Source organism: Carlito syrichta, unplaced genomic scaffold, assembly GCF_000164805.1.
Source record: "Carlito syrichta isolate Samal-C Ts95f unplaced genomic scaffold, Tarsius_syrichta-2.0.1 Scaffold309773, whole genome shotgun sequence".
In the NCBI taxonomy this organism is placed as follows: domain Eukaryota; kingdom Metazoa; phylum Chordata; class Mammalia; order Primates; family Tarsiidae; genus Carlito; species Carlito syrichta.
Window position 1 is genome coordinate 590,748 of NW_007253869.1, and position 16,163 is coordinate 606,910.

Genomic DNA, 16,163 nt, shown 5'->3' on the forward strand with positions numbered 1-16,163 from the left:
CCGCAGCCTCCACCCACTGGGCTCCGGCGATCCTTCCGCCGCAGCCTTCCGAGTAGCTGGAATTACAGGTGCACGCTACCACATCTGGCTGATTTTTTATTTACTGTAGAGATGAGGTCTCGCTGCCCAGGTGGGTCTCGAACCCGTGGGCTCAGGCAATCCACTCACCTCAGCCTCCCAAAGGCACGGGATTACAGGCTGAGCCACCGAGCCCGAGCCCAGCTATAGATCTTTATAAGTCTTTTTTTTTTTCCCATCTGTAAGTTAATTCCTCCATTTGTGAGGATCTTAGGGGAAGGGATGCTATCTTTCTAGTGTTGTCTCTTAATGCTTAAACCTTAATTTCTTGCAGATGAAAATAAAGGGCATTCGGGAATATGGGAGCAAAATATATATCTATCTTAGTACGAAGGAACTGTCCCTGGGGACACCAGGAGCTTGGAGCAGAAAAAGGGCCTAAATGTCCTCAAAACCCAAGCCATAAAAGTTAAAAGGCAAGATTGGACTTTTCATGTAATAGAGTTCCTTACAAAGCTCTCTTTGTCACCATGCCCTTTTCCTTTTGTTGCTTGGATCAGAATCATATTCCCTTACATTTACAAAACATTTTTTTAGCCACCTCTTAGAAGTAACTGTGGTTTTTTTCTAGTTCAAGCAATACCTCCATCCAAAGGATATATTCCATTGAAAATACTTTCTTGTGAAACTACTGGGAATGTCTGTGTCTATACTTTTTTCACCCAGACCAAGACTGCTCAGTTTAAAGCCCTTCACTACCATGTAATTTAATTTAAAAAACCCAAACCAGGAAGCTAATCTGACAATAGGATAGAATCTGCAATTGAGACCATTCTGGAAAATTGTGAACATATGGTTACCATAGTTAAAACTCATGTCATTCTCCTGCTTTTGACAGGAAGGAGAATCAACATATTTGATAGTAATCAGGCATAGCAGAAATGATAAGCAAATGGAAAAACTATAACAAATTAGGACAAGGAACAGTGTTGCTGCTTGTTAACACTGACAATGTGACAATATATCCAAAGCTAAAAAGTGAAATCCAGAAATAAACATAGTTGATGAGTATATTATCCACTTCCACCCCCTGCTCCCAATCATGATGCCAATAATTTTTTTTTTTTTAGTTGGAATCTCACTCTGTCACCCAAGCTGAAGTGCAGTGGCATGCTCACGGCCACTGCAACCTCAACCTGCTGGGCTCAGATGATCCTTCCGCTTCAGCCTTCCAAGTGGCTGGAACCACAGGTGGGCGCCACCACCCCTGGCTGCCAATAATTATTTTATATTCCACCACCCTTACATGAGAGCACAATGAGGTATTTAGTGTACAGGCTTAACTATAAGTTTTTATGCACAGACAAGTTAGACTAGCCAAGCCTCACCTGCAGGACTGGTAGCTGGAAACTGGGAAGACTGTCTAGTGTGGGTGTGATTCTACTCTCTCTCTGACCTGAAGGATAGAATGGAATGGTAAAAGACAACTTACTTGAGCAATTTCTCTTGTGGGTCATAGTGATGAGATAGTCCTTAATTGAAGGAATACCACTCAGAAGGGAAAAGTCTATTAACTAAGCAATCTGAGAAGTGGATTATAAAGTCCATTCTTGGCTGGGCACAGTGGCTATTGCCTATAATCCCAGCACTCTGGGAGGCCAAGGCAGGAGGAACACTTGAGTCCAGTAGGTCAAGACCAGCCTAGGCAACAGTGAGACCTTGTCTCTAAAACAATTATTTTTTTAATTAGCCAGGTATGGTGGTGCATGCTTGTAGTCCAAGCTACTTGGGAGGCTGAAGCGGAAGGTTTGCCTGAGCCCAGAAGGCTGAGGCTGCAATGAACCATGATCACGCCACTGCACTCCAGCCTGGGTGACACAGCGAAAACCTGTCTCAAATAAAGTTCATTCTTCTCCTGTGAGGACAGGGTACAGGCAGAGAGGTCTGGGATTTGAGTTTAACCATAAGTGGAATGAGAGAGAGGTAATATAAATACTTAGATGAGCTATGGAAAAATACAAAAAAAGCCAGTTTAATCCCACAGTTTAAATAGTCGGACTCAACTGGTGACAGGGTAAGCTACCAGGCAAAATCCAGAGCTTTCCTTCACTGTGAAGGAAATGGGATGGCTCTTAAAGAATATTGAGGGGTCAAATTGGAGACAATGCTCTTTGAGGGGCAAATTCCAAATTCTTGTCACCTTTAAAATCTTCATTTTAGTATAAAATAGTTGATGCTCCACTCCTTTGGGAATATTATTTAACTTACCAGGATTGTTGGGAGTGAAGACTCTTGTGTGGCCTGGATCCCCATTTAAGGGTGGTCTGAAATTAAAAATCCCCTGTCCAGAGGAGGCAGATGAAGGTCTAAGGAGGGAAAATAGAAGCATCAACAGAGAAAAGGAAAGATGAAGATAACAAACATATGCAAAGGAAAAGCCTATACAGTTAGGCCAGAGAGGAAAAAAAAATCCCCTGCTTGCAACCAAGAATAAAAGAATTCAGATATATATTAAACAGTTGAATTGTTATTCAACTTTCTCTTCTGTTTACGAAGCAGATTATATACTTCAGTGGTACAAACCAGTGGAGAAGTAACCCCAAGGCTGTTGGCAAAGTGTAAGTGTGAACAGATCCCAAAGGAAAGAAAGCATAGTGTTACTCACCTATAAGACAGGCTATGAGTTGAAGCTGGTGAAGGGGTTTCTGGAAAGCATAAAAATGAGCCCATGATATAATTGACAAGCTGGAGAAGAGATTCAAGGAGCCAGGGCAGAGGACTTAAGGATCAAAAATGTTTGGTATATATGTTAGGCTTGGGGGCTAATGGCAAGTGAAAAAGCTCACAAATTGCCTAGCAGTATCTCAGAAATGTGCTTTCCTCTCCCTTCATGAGTCTGTGAGCCAGGATCCATCACTGCCTTGATATGCTCTAATGTATCTGTGCCTTGACTTCCCCTCTAAGATGGAGATTACCAAAGAGAATAGGTAAAGACAACAGATCATTAAATCGGTTAGGTCTGAATTAGCCAGGTGTGGTAGCGCGCGCCTGTAGTTCCGGCTGCTTGGAAGGCTGAAGTGGAAGGATCGCCAGAGCCCAGCAGGTCGAGGCTGTGGTGGCTGGGAGTGGTCACTGCACTCCAGTCTGGGCAACAGAGTGAGACTCCAAGTCAAAAAAATTGGCTAGAACTGGTATCAACAAAACATGTAGGGCAAAGACCTCCAAAAAGTCTCTGCTCCATAAAAGCAATGAGAAAATTGGCATAATGTTCAAAGTCAACTTTTACAGAACTCTGGAAATTAACAAAGGGCTTGTAGCAACCTGGAAAACGTTTACTCAAGAAAAATAGCTGAATGTCAGTAAAAACAGCAAGCTTTATGGCATTTTAACTTCCTCTACTGCCATTTCTCCTTCTCCAGCTCCACTATAGCCTTGAAAACCAGCAGGCTGGCAGTCACTGAAGGGAATGGAACAGGGCTGGAGCGTTTTCAAAGTTCATTCTCAGAGAATAGTCATTATTTGACCTGTCTCGTGGTTCCCTGAAAGACCTCACTTTCAAGGCTTTTTTTTTTTTAAGTTGAAGTCTCACTTTGTCACCCAGGTTGGAGTGCAGTGACAAGATCATGACTCACTGCATCCTCGACCTCCTGGGCTCAGGCAATCCTGCCGCATCGGCCTCCTGAGTAGCTAGGATTACAGGTGCACACCACCATGCCAGACTCAACTTTTTTTTTTTTTTGAGTTGGAGTCTCACTCTGTCACCCAGACTGGAGTGCAGTGGCCGCTCCCGGCCACCGCAGCCTCGACCTGCTGGGCTCCGGCGATCCTTCCGCCTCAGCCTTCCAAGTAGCTGGAACTACAGGTACGCGCTACCACACCCGGCTAATTTTTTGATTTATTGTAGAGATGAGGTCTTGCCAAGTTGCCCAGGCGGGTCTCGAACCCACGGACTCAGGCAATTCACTCATCTCGGCCTCCCAAAGCGCGGGATTACAGGCTGAGTCACTGACCCCGGCCGCTAGACTCAATTTTAAAAACCTTTTTTGTAGAGACAAGGTCTTGGTATGTTACCTAGGCTGGTCTCAAACTCCTGGGCTCAAGCATTCCTGTAGCCTCCCAAAGTGCTGAGATTACAGGCATGAACCATTGCACCCAGCCAAGGTTGTCTTTATTAGACAACTTGGAACTTAAGCTAACCAGGACTTAGAGCTCAGAACACACTAAGTGCAGAAAAACTTCTCTTCAGGAGTGTTCGTTGAAAACAATTAGCCCTTGTTTGGCTGCCTAAGGAGATATCAGTTGGGCAAAGAATAGGCTAATCAAAAAGCATGACATATAGGAAACAAATAGCAACAAGACAGAAGTCAACCTCTCCTTGTTAGTAATTACCTTAAATATAAATTAATTAAAAGGCAGAAACCGGCAGACAGATTAAAAGACAGGTCCAACTATGCATTATCTACCAGAGACTCACTTTAGATTTAAAGATGCATATAGGTTGAAAGTAGAAGGATGAAAAAAGATAGTCCATGCCAACAGTGAACGAAAGAGTGGCTATGACAGTATCAGACAAAATAGACTTTAATTAAGATAAAATTATTACTAGAGACAAAGAAAGGCAAATAATGACAAAAGAGTCAATCTATCAAGAAGACAACACTTACACACAGGGGGACCACACCCCCCAAAAATGGAATAATTTTTTGGAGGGCAGGTTCCTTATGGTACAGGCTTCCCCTGCAAGGTAATTGTTCTAGGAAACCCATCAGCATCAGTGTACCAGCTAGTGTTGTTGTAAGAGGCTGCGTTCTGCTTCAGTGAATTTTTTTCTGGAGATTCAATGCATTTGCCCATTTCATGCTGGGTGATTTACAAGTGCACCTGCCTACACCACACTGAGTATTCAGCAGATTTTGACCAAAAGCAGCATGACCCCTGTGCCCACCCTTCCTATTTACCCGATTTTGCCCCAAGTGACTTTTTTTTGTTTCCCTGGATGAAAAAAGTCCTCAAAGAGAAACATTTTACCAATGTGAAAGAGGTAAAACAAAAAAATGGCAGAAGTATTAGAAGACATCAAAACTGACGGTTCAAAAACTGTTTTGAGCACTGGAAAAAGTGTCTCAATAGGTATATTGCGTCAGAGTACTTTAAAGATGACTAAAGTTTAAACATGTAAGGATAAATATACAATTTTTAAAATAAGTAAATTCTGGTTTTGGGGGTCTCTCCTTGGATATGCACCTAACAACAGAGTCCTAAGATACATGAAGTAACCTGACAGAATTAAAGAAAAAATTAGACAATTTAATAATAATAGTTGGTGATTTCAATACCCCACTTTCTTTTTTTTATTTTTTATTTTTTTGAGTTGGAGTCTCACTCCGTCAGCCAGACTGGAGTGCAGTGGCTGTTCCTGGCCACCGCAGCCTCGACCTGCTGGGCTGGGCTCTGGCGATCCTTCCGCCTCAGCCTTCCAAGTAGCTGGAACTACAGACATGCGCTACCACGCCCTAATTTTTTGATTTACTGTAGAGATGAGGTCTCGCCAAGTTGTCCAGGCAGGTCACGAACCCTCAGGCTCAGGCAATCCACTCACCTCAGCCTCCCAAAGACGTGGGATTACAGGCTGAGCCACTGGGACTGGCTCAATACCCCACTTTCAATAATGGACAGAAAAACTGGACAGAAGATCAGCAAGGAAAAAGAAGTATACCAATCAAACAACACTTTGTACGAACTAAACCTAACAAAATCTATAGACTCCTCCACCCACAATAGCAGATTATACATTCTTCCCAACTGCACATTATCCAGGATAGACTATATGTTAAGTCTCACTCTATCACCCAGACTGGAGTGCAGTGGCCGCTCCCAGCCACCGCAGCCTCGACCTGCTGGGCTCCGGCGATCCTTCCGCCTCGGCCTTCCATAGGCCACAAATTTAAAAGGATTTAAATCACTGATTTAAATAAATATGTGCCCAATCACAATGAAATGGAATTCAGAATCAATAATAGCAGGACATTTGGGAAATTCACAAATATATAAATAATAAACAACACACTGCTAAATAACTGATGGGTCAAAAAATTCACAGGGGACATTGTAAAATACTTGGGATGAATAAAAACAAAACACAACATAACAAACCTTATAGAATGCAGTGAAATCAGTGCTAAATTAAAATTTATGACTGAAAACATCTATATTTAAAAAGAACTCAAATCAATAATCTAACCTTAAGAAACTATAAAAAGAAAAACTAAACCCCAAACAACCAGAAGGAAGGAAATAAGTGAAATAGAGACTAGAATGACAATAAAGAAACTCACCAAAACCAAAAGTTTGGTTTTTGTGTGATGACTGACCAGGAAAAGAGGAAAAGACTCCAATTACTAAAATTAGGAATGAAAGAAGGAACGTGGCTACCAAACCTAACAAATAAATTAACTAGAACATCTACATTTTTCAGAGAAGTGAATGTGAAAGATTTGGAGGGAGACTACTTGGTGAAATTTTTTTTTTAATGAAAGGATTAGGAATTTCAAATTCGTCTTCTTGTGAAAGAAAGAGAAATCCTCTCTGATAGTTGTTTGCTAGGGGCTGGTTAATGCCCTTGAAAATAATATTCAACAGGCCGGGCATGGTGACTCATGCCTATAATCCTAGCATTCTGGGAGGCGGAGGCAAGAGGATTGCCTGAACGAACCTAGGAGTTCAAGACCAGCCTGGGCAATTTGGTGAGACCTCGTCTCTACAGAAAATAAAAAAAATTAGCCAGGTGTGATGGTGCGTGTCTGTAGTTCCAGCTACTTGAAACACTGAGGCAGAAGGATTGCCTGAACCCCACAGGTGGAGACTGCAGTAGCTGTGAGCATACCACAGCACTCCAACTTGGGCACAGAGTGAGACTCGGACTCAAAAAAAAAAAAGTGCACAACAGTAATGGTTCTAATGGGATATGGATAAGAAATTAAGCGGGTGGAACCAAAGTATTTCTTCACTGAAATATTTTTGTTTACTACACAGTGGAGAAACCAGATAACCTTTAGGCTAACAACTGGCATCGTGTTCATCTTCCTTTTACACTTAACTTGTACTGCCATCTTGTGGCAATTTTAAAAATGCAAGTCAATTATTTTATTCAAAAGTTATCCTTCCAACTCCTGACCAGAGGTTGTCAATGACTTTCTACTGCTCACATTTTTATTTTTATCTTGTCAGTTGGAGAACAAAAACATTATTTGAAAACTTGTGATATATGTCTGGATACCTGCAATCACTTTTTGGAAAAAAGAAAGTGAAATGGCATAAAATTATACATAGTAAACCAGAAATCCACAGGTCTCTGCACGAATATGTTGACTTCTGGCACCCTTTTTCCCCTCTCACCATTATAAGAGTCTCTGGGAGTGCTCCTTCCCTGAAAGCCTCTGCCTCCCTGATGGACAAATAAACATCAATTAATAAGTATATCCTGGTTCTCTAATTTCCCTTTTCCCTGCTATGTATCTATATCTACACATTCAAGCATATATTGTTCTCCCAGAGTAGGCATATTAGTCTAAGAAGCATTCATACTCTTTACTCTTTCCAAAATGAACACAACTCAGTCTTTGAACACGTCCATTATTTGTACCCCTATTTATTCTATGTGTCAGCTTCTAACAACAGGTCTCTCGTGTCAAGAGAAAATAAGGTCTGGCATGGCATCAGATAATTTATGCAAAAAAAAATACAAATTTAAGATTCTTGACAAATCTTTGTTTTCATTTAGCATTAGAAATCTCAATCTGGAAAGAGAAGGTAAACATTACTTACTTGTCCCAAGTTACCAAAGCCAGTCTCTCTATAAGGAGTAGACTCCAATGAGGAGGACCGGCTGTATGAGGAGAGACAAAAAGAAAAAAAGGCCAAAAACCTGGTGTTAAACTTTTACATAGATCTAAAGTACCTTCAGTCCCAGTCAGAGACACATCTAGGTGTAACTTTCATCTTCCAACTTTTGCCAACAGTTTTAATGTTGCTGTGTAGGCTATCTACTCACCTAACCACTTGGCTACTGTGCTGTGAACTGGGTCGTGGAGTAACTGAAAGAGAATAAAATGCAAAATAAAAAGCTGTCATCAGTGGTGTACCCTGCCTTACCTAGCCAATCTGTTGCAAGTAGTTATCTGGTTGTATGATGTTTTTATGTCATATATAAGATTAGGAAAATCACATTATGGTCTCTAAGCCAATATCATCTTCCATATGAGGAAAGGATAGTTATTCATCTCACATGATATCTAGGCAAAAAAGTGTTCTCTACCTGACTGTGATGGAGAAGTAATGCCTACTGGTCGAGGTGTGGTCAATCTGCAGGAAAAATAAAAAAGGCAGTTCTAATCTCACTAAACAGAAGTTAAGTGCCACTTCAGAGGATCAAGCAGATCATTGTTCACAGAAATAATAACTTCCTCTCTGAGCACAAATTGCTTATTCTCATGTAGTACAGGTATCATCCCCAAATATAAAAGTTAAGCTTCCATATATGACTGCTTTGCTCTCCAACTCCCTAAGTGAAAACTTTTCCACTTCTCTATTGCCCATCCATTCATTTATCCCTCCATCCTCTCATTGACCCATTCAACAAGCATATGTTGGGTCTTTATGTCCTAGATTCTGAAATTACAAAGATAATTAGAATAACTGGGAGGCTCACAGGCTAGTGAGAGAGAAAAAATAATAATCAGAGCAACATTTAAGTGTTGTAATGGATGTATAGGAAGTACAGAAGTACAAAAGAACACTAGACTGTCACTTCCGTGAGTGCAGGGGCATGTCTTTTTAATCCACCAAGTGCAAGGCTGATATTAAAAATATTTAACAGTTGGTAGAGCACAGACATGACCAATTAGAAAGGACTGATAGCCGGGCTCGGTGGCTCAGCCTATAATCCTGCGCCTTGGGAGGCTGAGGTGAGTGGATTGCCTAAGCCCTGGGGTTCGAGACCCGCCTGGGCAACTTGGCAAGACCTCATCTCTACAATAAATCAAAATATCAAAAAATTAGCCGGGCATAGTAGCGTGAGCCTGTAGTTCCAACTACTTGGAAGGCTGAGGTGGAAAGATCTTCTGAGCCCAGCAGGTTGAAGCTAGGGTGTCTATGAGCGTGCCACTGCATCCAGCCTGGGCGACAGAGTGAGAATCTGACTCAAAAAAAGAAAGAAAGAAAGAAAGAAAGAAAGAAAGAAAGAACTGGTGCTATACATCCAGAACCTAACACAGTACCTGATAAACAGTTGGCTCTTAATATCTATTGAATGAACGAATAGAACATCTAACTCCGCCTGATGCAGTCTTCACAGAGGAAATAACATTGCTGAATTTTGGAGGATGAGTAGGATTTCACATTAGTCCAGGACGAGCATTACAATCAAAATTTAACTTCAGCACTTTTCAGTACTTTCAGCCCTTTCTTGGAGAAGTGAACAATACATTTATCAACCATTTTTTCACTCTCAGAGCTCACACAGCCAAGAGTCAAGAAAGAACAGAAATTTTCAGGGGGTGGGGCTAGTATGGAAGTTGATAAAACTGACCTGCTTCCTTGGTACCGACTTGGAGATTCCTGTAGATGAAAACATAGGAGAGTGGGAAGCTGCAAAGTTCCTTGTTAGATAACTAAGCTGTAGTGCCCTCTAGTCATGGTTGTAAGAGTCCCAGTAGGAGAAAAAATAGCAGCAATGTTTCCTTAGGAAATTATTCTTTTTCAGGGAATAACATTTTAGTTCTTCTAAAAGCACATCGGGAATCCTGTAGACTAACATATGTGGGTAAATATGGAGTCTCTTGGGAGAGAGAGGAAAATGAGATATTACAATGTGCTAAAATAGTTAGAGAAATGGAATCAACAGGAAAATTATATAAATACATAAAATATTCTTAGGAAGAAAAAAATGTCTAGGATATGAAGCGTGAGTGAGAGAAAGGGTCCTGGAATGTCTTGGGTTTCTTGAAGAGAAATGTTAAATTGCTCTTTTCTATAAAAGAGCTTCCCAACTGGAACATCATGACTCACTGATATTCAAGAATGGGCTACAGCCGGATGCAATGGCTCATGCCTGTAATCTCAACACTTTGGGAGGTGGGGAACGAGAGGACTGCCTGAGTCCAGGGGTTTGGAACCAGCCTAGACAACATGGCAAGACCTCCTCATCTCTACAATAAATAAAAAAATTAGCTGGGCATGGTGTGGTAGCGTACACCTGTAGTTCCAGCTACTTGGAAGGCTGAAGCGAAAAGATCACCAGAGCCCACCAAGTCAAGGCTGTGGTGGCCATGAGTGTGCCACTGCACTTCAGCCTGGGTGACAGAATGAGACTCCAACTCAAAAAAAAAAAAAAGAATGGGTTACAAGTGTGCTGCATACTGATCATTTCAATCCTCCAAGGTCTTCTGTGGTCTCATTCATTTACTACAGGGTGCTCATTGTACAATTATCAATGCCTATTTGTGCCATAATGTGAAAAAGGTTAGGAAACACTATTGTATACAGTCAACTAGATAAATGGGGAAAGTAGTTGAGAAAATAATAGTAGAAAAATCTATTTCATTCACCTTTAGCATGGCTAGAAATTTCTTCAGTTCTCCATTCTCCTTCCTTAAGACTGACAACTCTCTAGATAAAAGATGAAAAGAATCAGCTCAAGCAGGTCAAGGGTAAAAAAAAAAAAAAACTTGATTACTATTATTAACATCTTTTGAATGCTTACTGAGAGATGCTTGCAACTATATAAGGTATTTGTATCAGGGATTTGGTGGTTCAAGGAGACACTGGCAAGGTTTTGATGGAGAGAACAATCAGGTGGGCAAATTAAACAGTTACTTGGTATAATTTCAGGGGGAGTTTGGAAAGAATTCTGTTTCCTCTCCACACATACCCTGGCCTGATGATGTCTAAAAATTTCATCAAGGATTCCGTCTTATAGCTTAAGATTTGCAAAATATATCCTCCCAGAGATATCAGTGTGAATCAGCTATATCTGACTTCTCAGAAGAAGCAGTTTTTGATACAGAGAAGTAGAAGTAGAAAGCTATAAAGTGAGGAGGGGCCCTGGAAGAAAGAAAGATAAAAATAAAAATAAATAGAGATTTAGGGAATCAAAATTCTATACCTGATTTTCCCAAGACAAACAAATACATATGGAGCAATTTTCAGACTTTTCAACCACAAGGAAATAAAGACTACAGTTTCTTGCGGGTGGGGTGGGGGAGCGATCAGCTATCTGGGGATTTTATTTGTCACTTACTTGTCCTGGCTGGTCAGCATTTGCTGTGCCTCATGCATAGCTGCTTCTAACTTTGTAACTCTATGCTTATAAAAGGCGATGAGGAGGTCCGTTTGTTTCTTCTGGAAACTCCACACCTGCTAGGGAAAGAGGCCTTTGACATACACTCTCAAAGCTCCTTTCCCCTCACTCTGGCAACAAAGGGAAACCCATCAACTCAAACTTTAGTACTGGTCATTTTCTTCTGGAACATCTGGCCTAATTCATGACTCTCCAAAACTGAAGCACTCAGCACTGGGAAAGCTGAAGCTTTTTATTTCCAGGACACTGGCTTTCTAATATCTTAATGAGACCACCATGCCATAGTAGAAGGGCCATTTAAAAATATAATCTTTCATCCTGAGCAAGAAGAGAGATACTCCCAAAAAGGTGTTTTTCAAGCTTAGAATTGGTTCTAATGTCTACTATTAGTTTGGACTCAGTTTCCACATTCCTAGCTACCACAGAACTGGTGACCAATTTACTCTCCCAAAAGGCACTTACAGAGTCACTTGCAGACTGCTCATGCTGCCACGGTAAAGGGTGAAGAGGCATAGAAGCAGATTACTTATGACTGAATTTTATTTCTTGGCGTGGACACATAATTTTATCTTTCGCCTCACTTTACCACTTGCTATACTGATGTGTCCATCATGGGATTGCTGAATCGGATCAAAAGTTAATGTTTAGAAAGTGTTTTAGCTTTGTCAGGCTCTTCTTTTGAGTACACAGCAGTATTTATGTCTCATCTGCTTCCTCCCTGCTCACACTACAAACCTTTTGCCTACGGTCCTTTCCTAGATCTTGGTACTCTTCTCATAATTTTTTCTTCTCACCTAATTTTCAAATTGCTCTTGCCACCTTACTACAGAATTGTACTTAGAGTTTATGTAGTCTCTAGCCTCTTTCCTTTTACTTAAAGGCAAATTAAATTCGATCTAGATAGATAAGAATTTATTGTAGACTATTTTTCCAAAAAAGCTGCTATGTTTAATAAAAGTAATATATGCTTATTTTAGAAAATGTAAACATTGCAGAAGCAGAAGAAAAGTGACTCAGCATCCTGGGAGTTACCTAAAAGGGCAAGGGCGGGGTGAAGAACAATAGATACTATAAACAGATGTAATACCCAAGTCACAGTATCCCAAACATCCTAATCCTACCCTTGGGATTAATCTGCAGTGAAATTTAGCATAAGGCTAGCTTCAATAAAACCCAAATCCTACCTAGACTAGCTACTCCTCCCTTTGAGATCATCAAGAGTCGCAGGAGCAACGGGGAACAGACCCCACTGTAGAACTCCAGGGAGCCAGACTGGACTATGGGAGGGCCTTTTGCCTAGGCCTAAGCAGGGCTACTTTGTCTACTTCTCCCAAAAAACTGAAGCCCAAGATGCAGATCTGACCATTTCAAGAAGAAAGACCAACCCAGAAAACAACCACCAGCAAGAAGTACTGGAGAAAAACAAGCGATTTTACCTGATGTTAGGGTACAAATGTTTAACCTATTTCAAAAATATCAACCAAAGAAGATTCTAAAAACTAACTCGGTAATACATTTCAGTATAGTACTTTTTAAAAAATACTAATAGTTAGCAATCATTCAAATCCCTTAGCCTCATGAAAAGGTTGGACTCTATTTTTCAAAGAACAAAACATTTTGCCCATTTTTAAAAAGGTTAGACTATTTTGTTAATACATTACATAGAGTAGATAACAAAAGTAGTTCTATTGATAACACTAAACACTGTCTGAATAATGCAAGTGTTAAATATTGTTTATTTTATTAGAACATTGTATGAAACTACCTGCTTCTAGACCCAGATTCCTTTCCTTTATCTCCATACTAGGACCAGGTAAGGGTAGCATGGCCTTCGTGCTCTGGATTCCTATTCATTTTAGTATTGATAACAGTGTCAAAAGACAAAATTAGCTTGAGGCCAGGAATTTGAGACAAGCCTGAGCAAACATAGAGAAATCCTGTCTCTACAAAAAATTTAAAAATTAGCCAGGGGCGCAGTGGTGTGCACTTGTAGTCCTAGCTACTCAGGAGGCCAAGGCGGGAGGATCACTTAAGTCCAGGATTTCAAGATTACAGTCAGCTATGACTATACTACTGTATACCAACCTGGGCAACAAAGTGAAACCCTGTGTCTACTGGGAAAAAAAGGGCAAAATTAAAACAAAATTTTTAAAAAATAATTTTGTATAAGAACAGAGATGAGATCTAACTATGTTGCCCAGGCTGGTATCAAACTCCTGGTCTCAAGCAATCCTCTCATCTCAGCCTCCCAAGGTGGTGAGATTATAGGTATAAGCCGCCACACCCAGTCATAAATTTAGCTTAAAAATCTTTACTTGTTTTTTTTTTTGCGTTGGAGTCTCACTCCATTGCCCAGGTTAGAGTGCAGTGGCACACTCATGGCCACCCCAGCATCAACCTGCTGGGCTCCGGCAACCCTTCACCTCAGCCTTCCAAGTAGCTGGAACTACAGGCATGAGCTACCACACCCAGCTAATTTTTGATTTATGGTAGAGACAAGGTCTCGCCAAGTTGCCCAGGCTGGTCTCGAACCCACCGGCTCAAACAATCCACTCGCCTTGGCCTCCCAAAGTGCTGGGATTATAGGCTGAGGCACGAGCCCAGCCAGTTTAAAAATCTTAAACTAAGATTTTAGCACAGTGGCTCACACCTGTAATCCCAGCACTTTGGGAGGCCAAGGCGGGAGGACTGCTTGAGCCCAGGAGTTTGAGACCAGCCTGGGCAACATTACAAGACCTCGTATCTAAAAAAACTCAAAAAATTAGCTAGGTGTGGTGGCTCACAACTGTAGTCCCAGATACTTGGAAGACTGAGGCTCAGAAGGACCTCCTGAGTCCAGGAATTCAAGTCTGCAGTAAGCCATGATCATGCCATTGCACTCCAGCCTGGGCGACAAAGTGAGACCCTGACACACATACACACAAAATCTTAATTAGCTTTATTTGCAATTCTACAATCAGGTAACACATCATTCTAAAAACAGAATGAGTGTTCTAATTAACTGAGCAGAGGAGTTGGTTTTATAGGCAGTAAAGGGCTGAAGAAAGCAAAAACAGAACAAAAAGTGCATGAGTCATTTCAAAGTTATTTTTCTTGTAAAGGTTAAAGCAGAGGACTTCTTTGTCATGTAGGCTAAAATTGGCCTGTTTGAGTTGGAGTCTCACTCTGTCGCCCAGACTGGAGTGCAGTGGCCGCTCCCGGCCACCGCAGCCTCGACCTGCTGGGCTCCGGCGATCCTTCAGCCTCAGCTGGAACTAGCTGGAACTACAGGCATGCGCCACCACGCCCAGCTGATTTTTTGATTTATTGTAGAGATGAGGTCTCGCTGCCCAGGCGGGTCTCGAACCTGCAGGCTCAGGCAATCCACTCACCTCAGCCTCCCAAAGGCGCGGGATTACAGGCTGGGCCACTGAGCCCGGCTTGCAAAACATTTCTTTTGGAGGAATTTTTCATTCAGGGAAATAAAAAAATCACTCAAGGCGAGATCAAATATTGAAAAGGGAGAGTGGAGCATGGGAGTCACACCATTTTTGGTAAAACAAAAACAAAACAAAACTGCTGAACGCTCAGTGTGGTATGGATAGGTGCACTTGTAAATCACCCATCATGAGATGAGCAAAAGCACCTGACAGTCTCCAAAAAATGTTTTCACTGAACCCAAACACAGCCTCTCACTACGTTGGTACACTGATGCCAATGGGTTCCTAGAACACTTACCTAGGGGGGAATCCTGTACTACAAGGAACTCACCCTCTAAAAAATAATTCCAGGTTTTTTGGGTCTCCTTGTATATACTAAAAAAAGTATCTTAAAACTTCAGTTTTAAATTATGTTCAAGAGGTTGGAGAGAGTAAGAAACCGCTGAAATATATTGAGAAAGGCAGAGTGATGTAAGCAAATGGGAAGCTCAGTAGGTTTACTATAATAAGACATAAGACAGTGGGCTCAGTGGCTCAGTCTGTAATCCCAGCACTTTGTTAGGCAGAGGTGAGTGGATTGCCTGAGCACGCAGGTTCGAGACCAGCCCGGGCAACTTGGTGAGACCTCGTCTCTATAATAAATCAAAAATTAGCTAGGCGTGGTAGTGCGAGCTTGCAGTTCTGGCTACTTGGAAGGCTGAGGGGGAAGGATCACCTGAGCCCAGCGGGTCGAGGCTGCAGTGGCTGTGGGCATGCCACTGCACTCCAGCCTGGGAGACGGAGTAAGACTCCACCTCAAAAATAAATAATAAAATAAAAATAAGACATAAGATATTTTGGTCCAGGTGGGTTATTAAAAACAAAAGGATTTTGTTTGTTTATAAAAGTAATATATTGCCTGGCACAGTGGCTCACGACTGCAATCCCAGCACTTTGGGAGGCCAAGCTGAGAGGGTTGTCTGAGCCCACGAGTTAGAGACCAGCCTGGACAACTTGGTGAAACCTCATCTCAACATTAAATTTAAAAATTAGCTGGGCGTGGTGGAGTGTGCCTGTAATTCCAGCTACTTGGAAGTCTGAGGGGGAAGGATCACCTGAGCCCAGCAGGTCGAGGCTGCAGTGGCTGTGAGCGTGCCATTGCACTCCAGCCTGGGCAACAGAGTGAGACTCCGACTCAAAAAAATAAAAAAATAGCTGGGCTCAGTGGCTCAGCCTGTAATCCCATGCCTTTGGGAGGCTGAGGTGAGTGGATTGCCTGAGCCATCGGGTTCGAGACCTGCCTGGGCAGGCGAGACCTCATCTCTACAATAAATAAAAAAAAAATCAGCCGGGTGGGTAGCGCATGCCTATAATTCTGGCTACTTGGAAAG

The 16,163-nt window shown here is 41.7% G+C and overlaps 1 protein-coding gene across 1 annotated transcript in view; it reads right to left on the reverse strand.

The window, feature by feature from the left end:
* The window catches only part of RNF212B (ring finger protein 212B), a 35,854-nt gene that overhangs the window by 1,520 nt on the left and 18,171 nt on the right, over nt 1–16,163 (reverse strand). Inside the window, exons 5-14 of the mRNA XM_008067789.2 lie at nt 11,315–11,430; nt 10,623–10,683; nt 9,605–9,633; nt 8,333–8,379; nt 8,069–8,111; nt 7,843–7,903; nt 7,414–7,462; nt 2,684–2,723; nt 2,287–2,384; nt 1,407–1,474 (exon numbers count right to left, since the gene is read on the reverse strand). Coding sequence (XP_008065980.1) covers nt 1,407–1,474; nt 2,287–2,384; nt 2,684–2,723; nt 7,414–7,462; nt 7,843–7,903; nt 8,069–8,111; nt 8,333–8,379; nt 9,605–9,633; nt 10,623–10,683; nt 11,315–11,430 — 612 coding nt within the window. The remainder of the gene's footprint in view (nt 1–1,406; nt 1,475–2,286; nt 2,385–2,683; nt 2,724–7,413; nt 7,463–7,842; nt 7,904–8,068; nt 8,112–8,332; nt 8,380–9,604; nt 9,634–10,622; nt 10,684–11,314; nt 11,431–16,163) is intronic.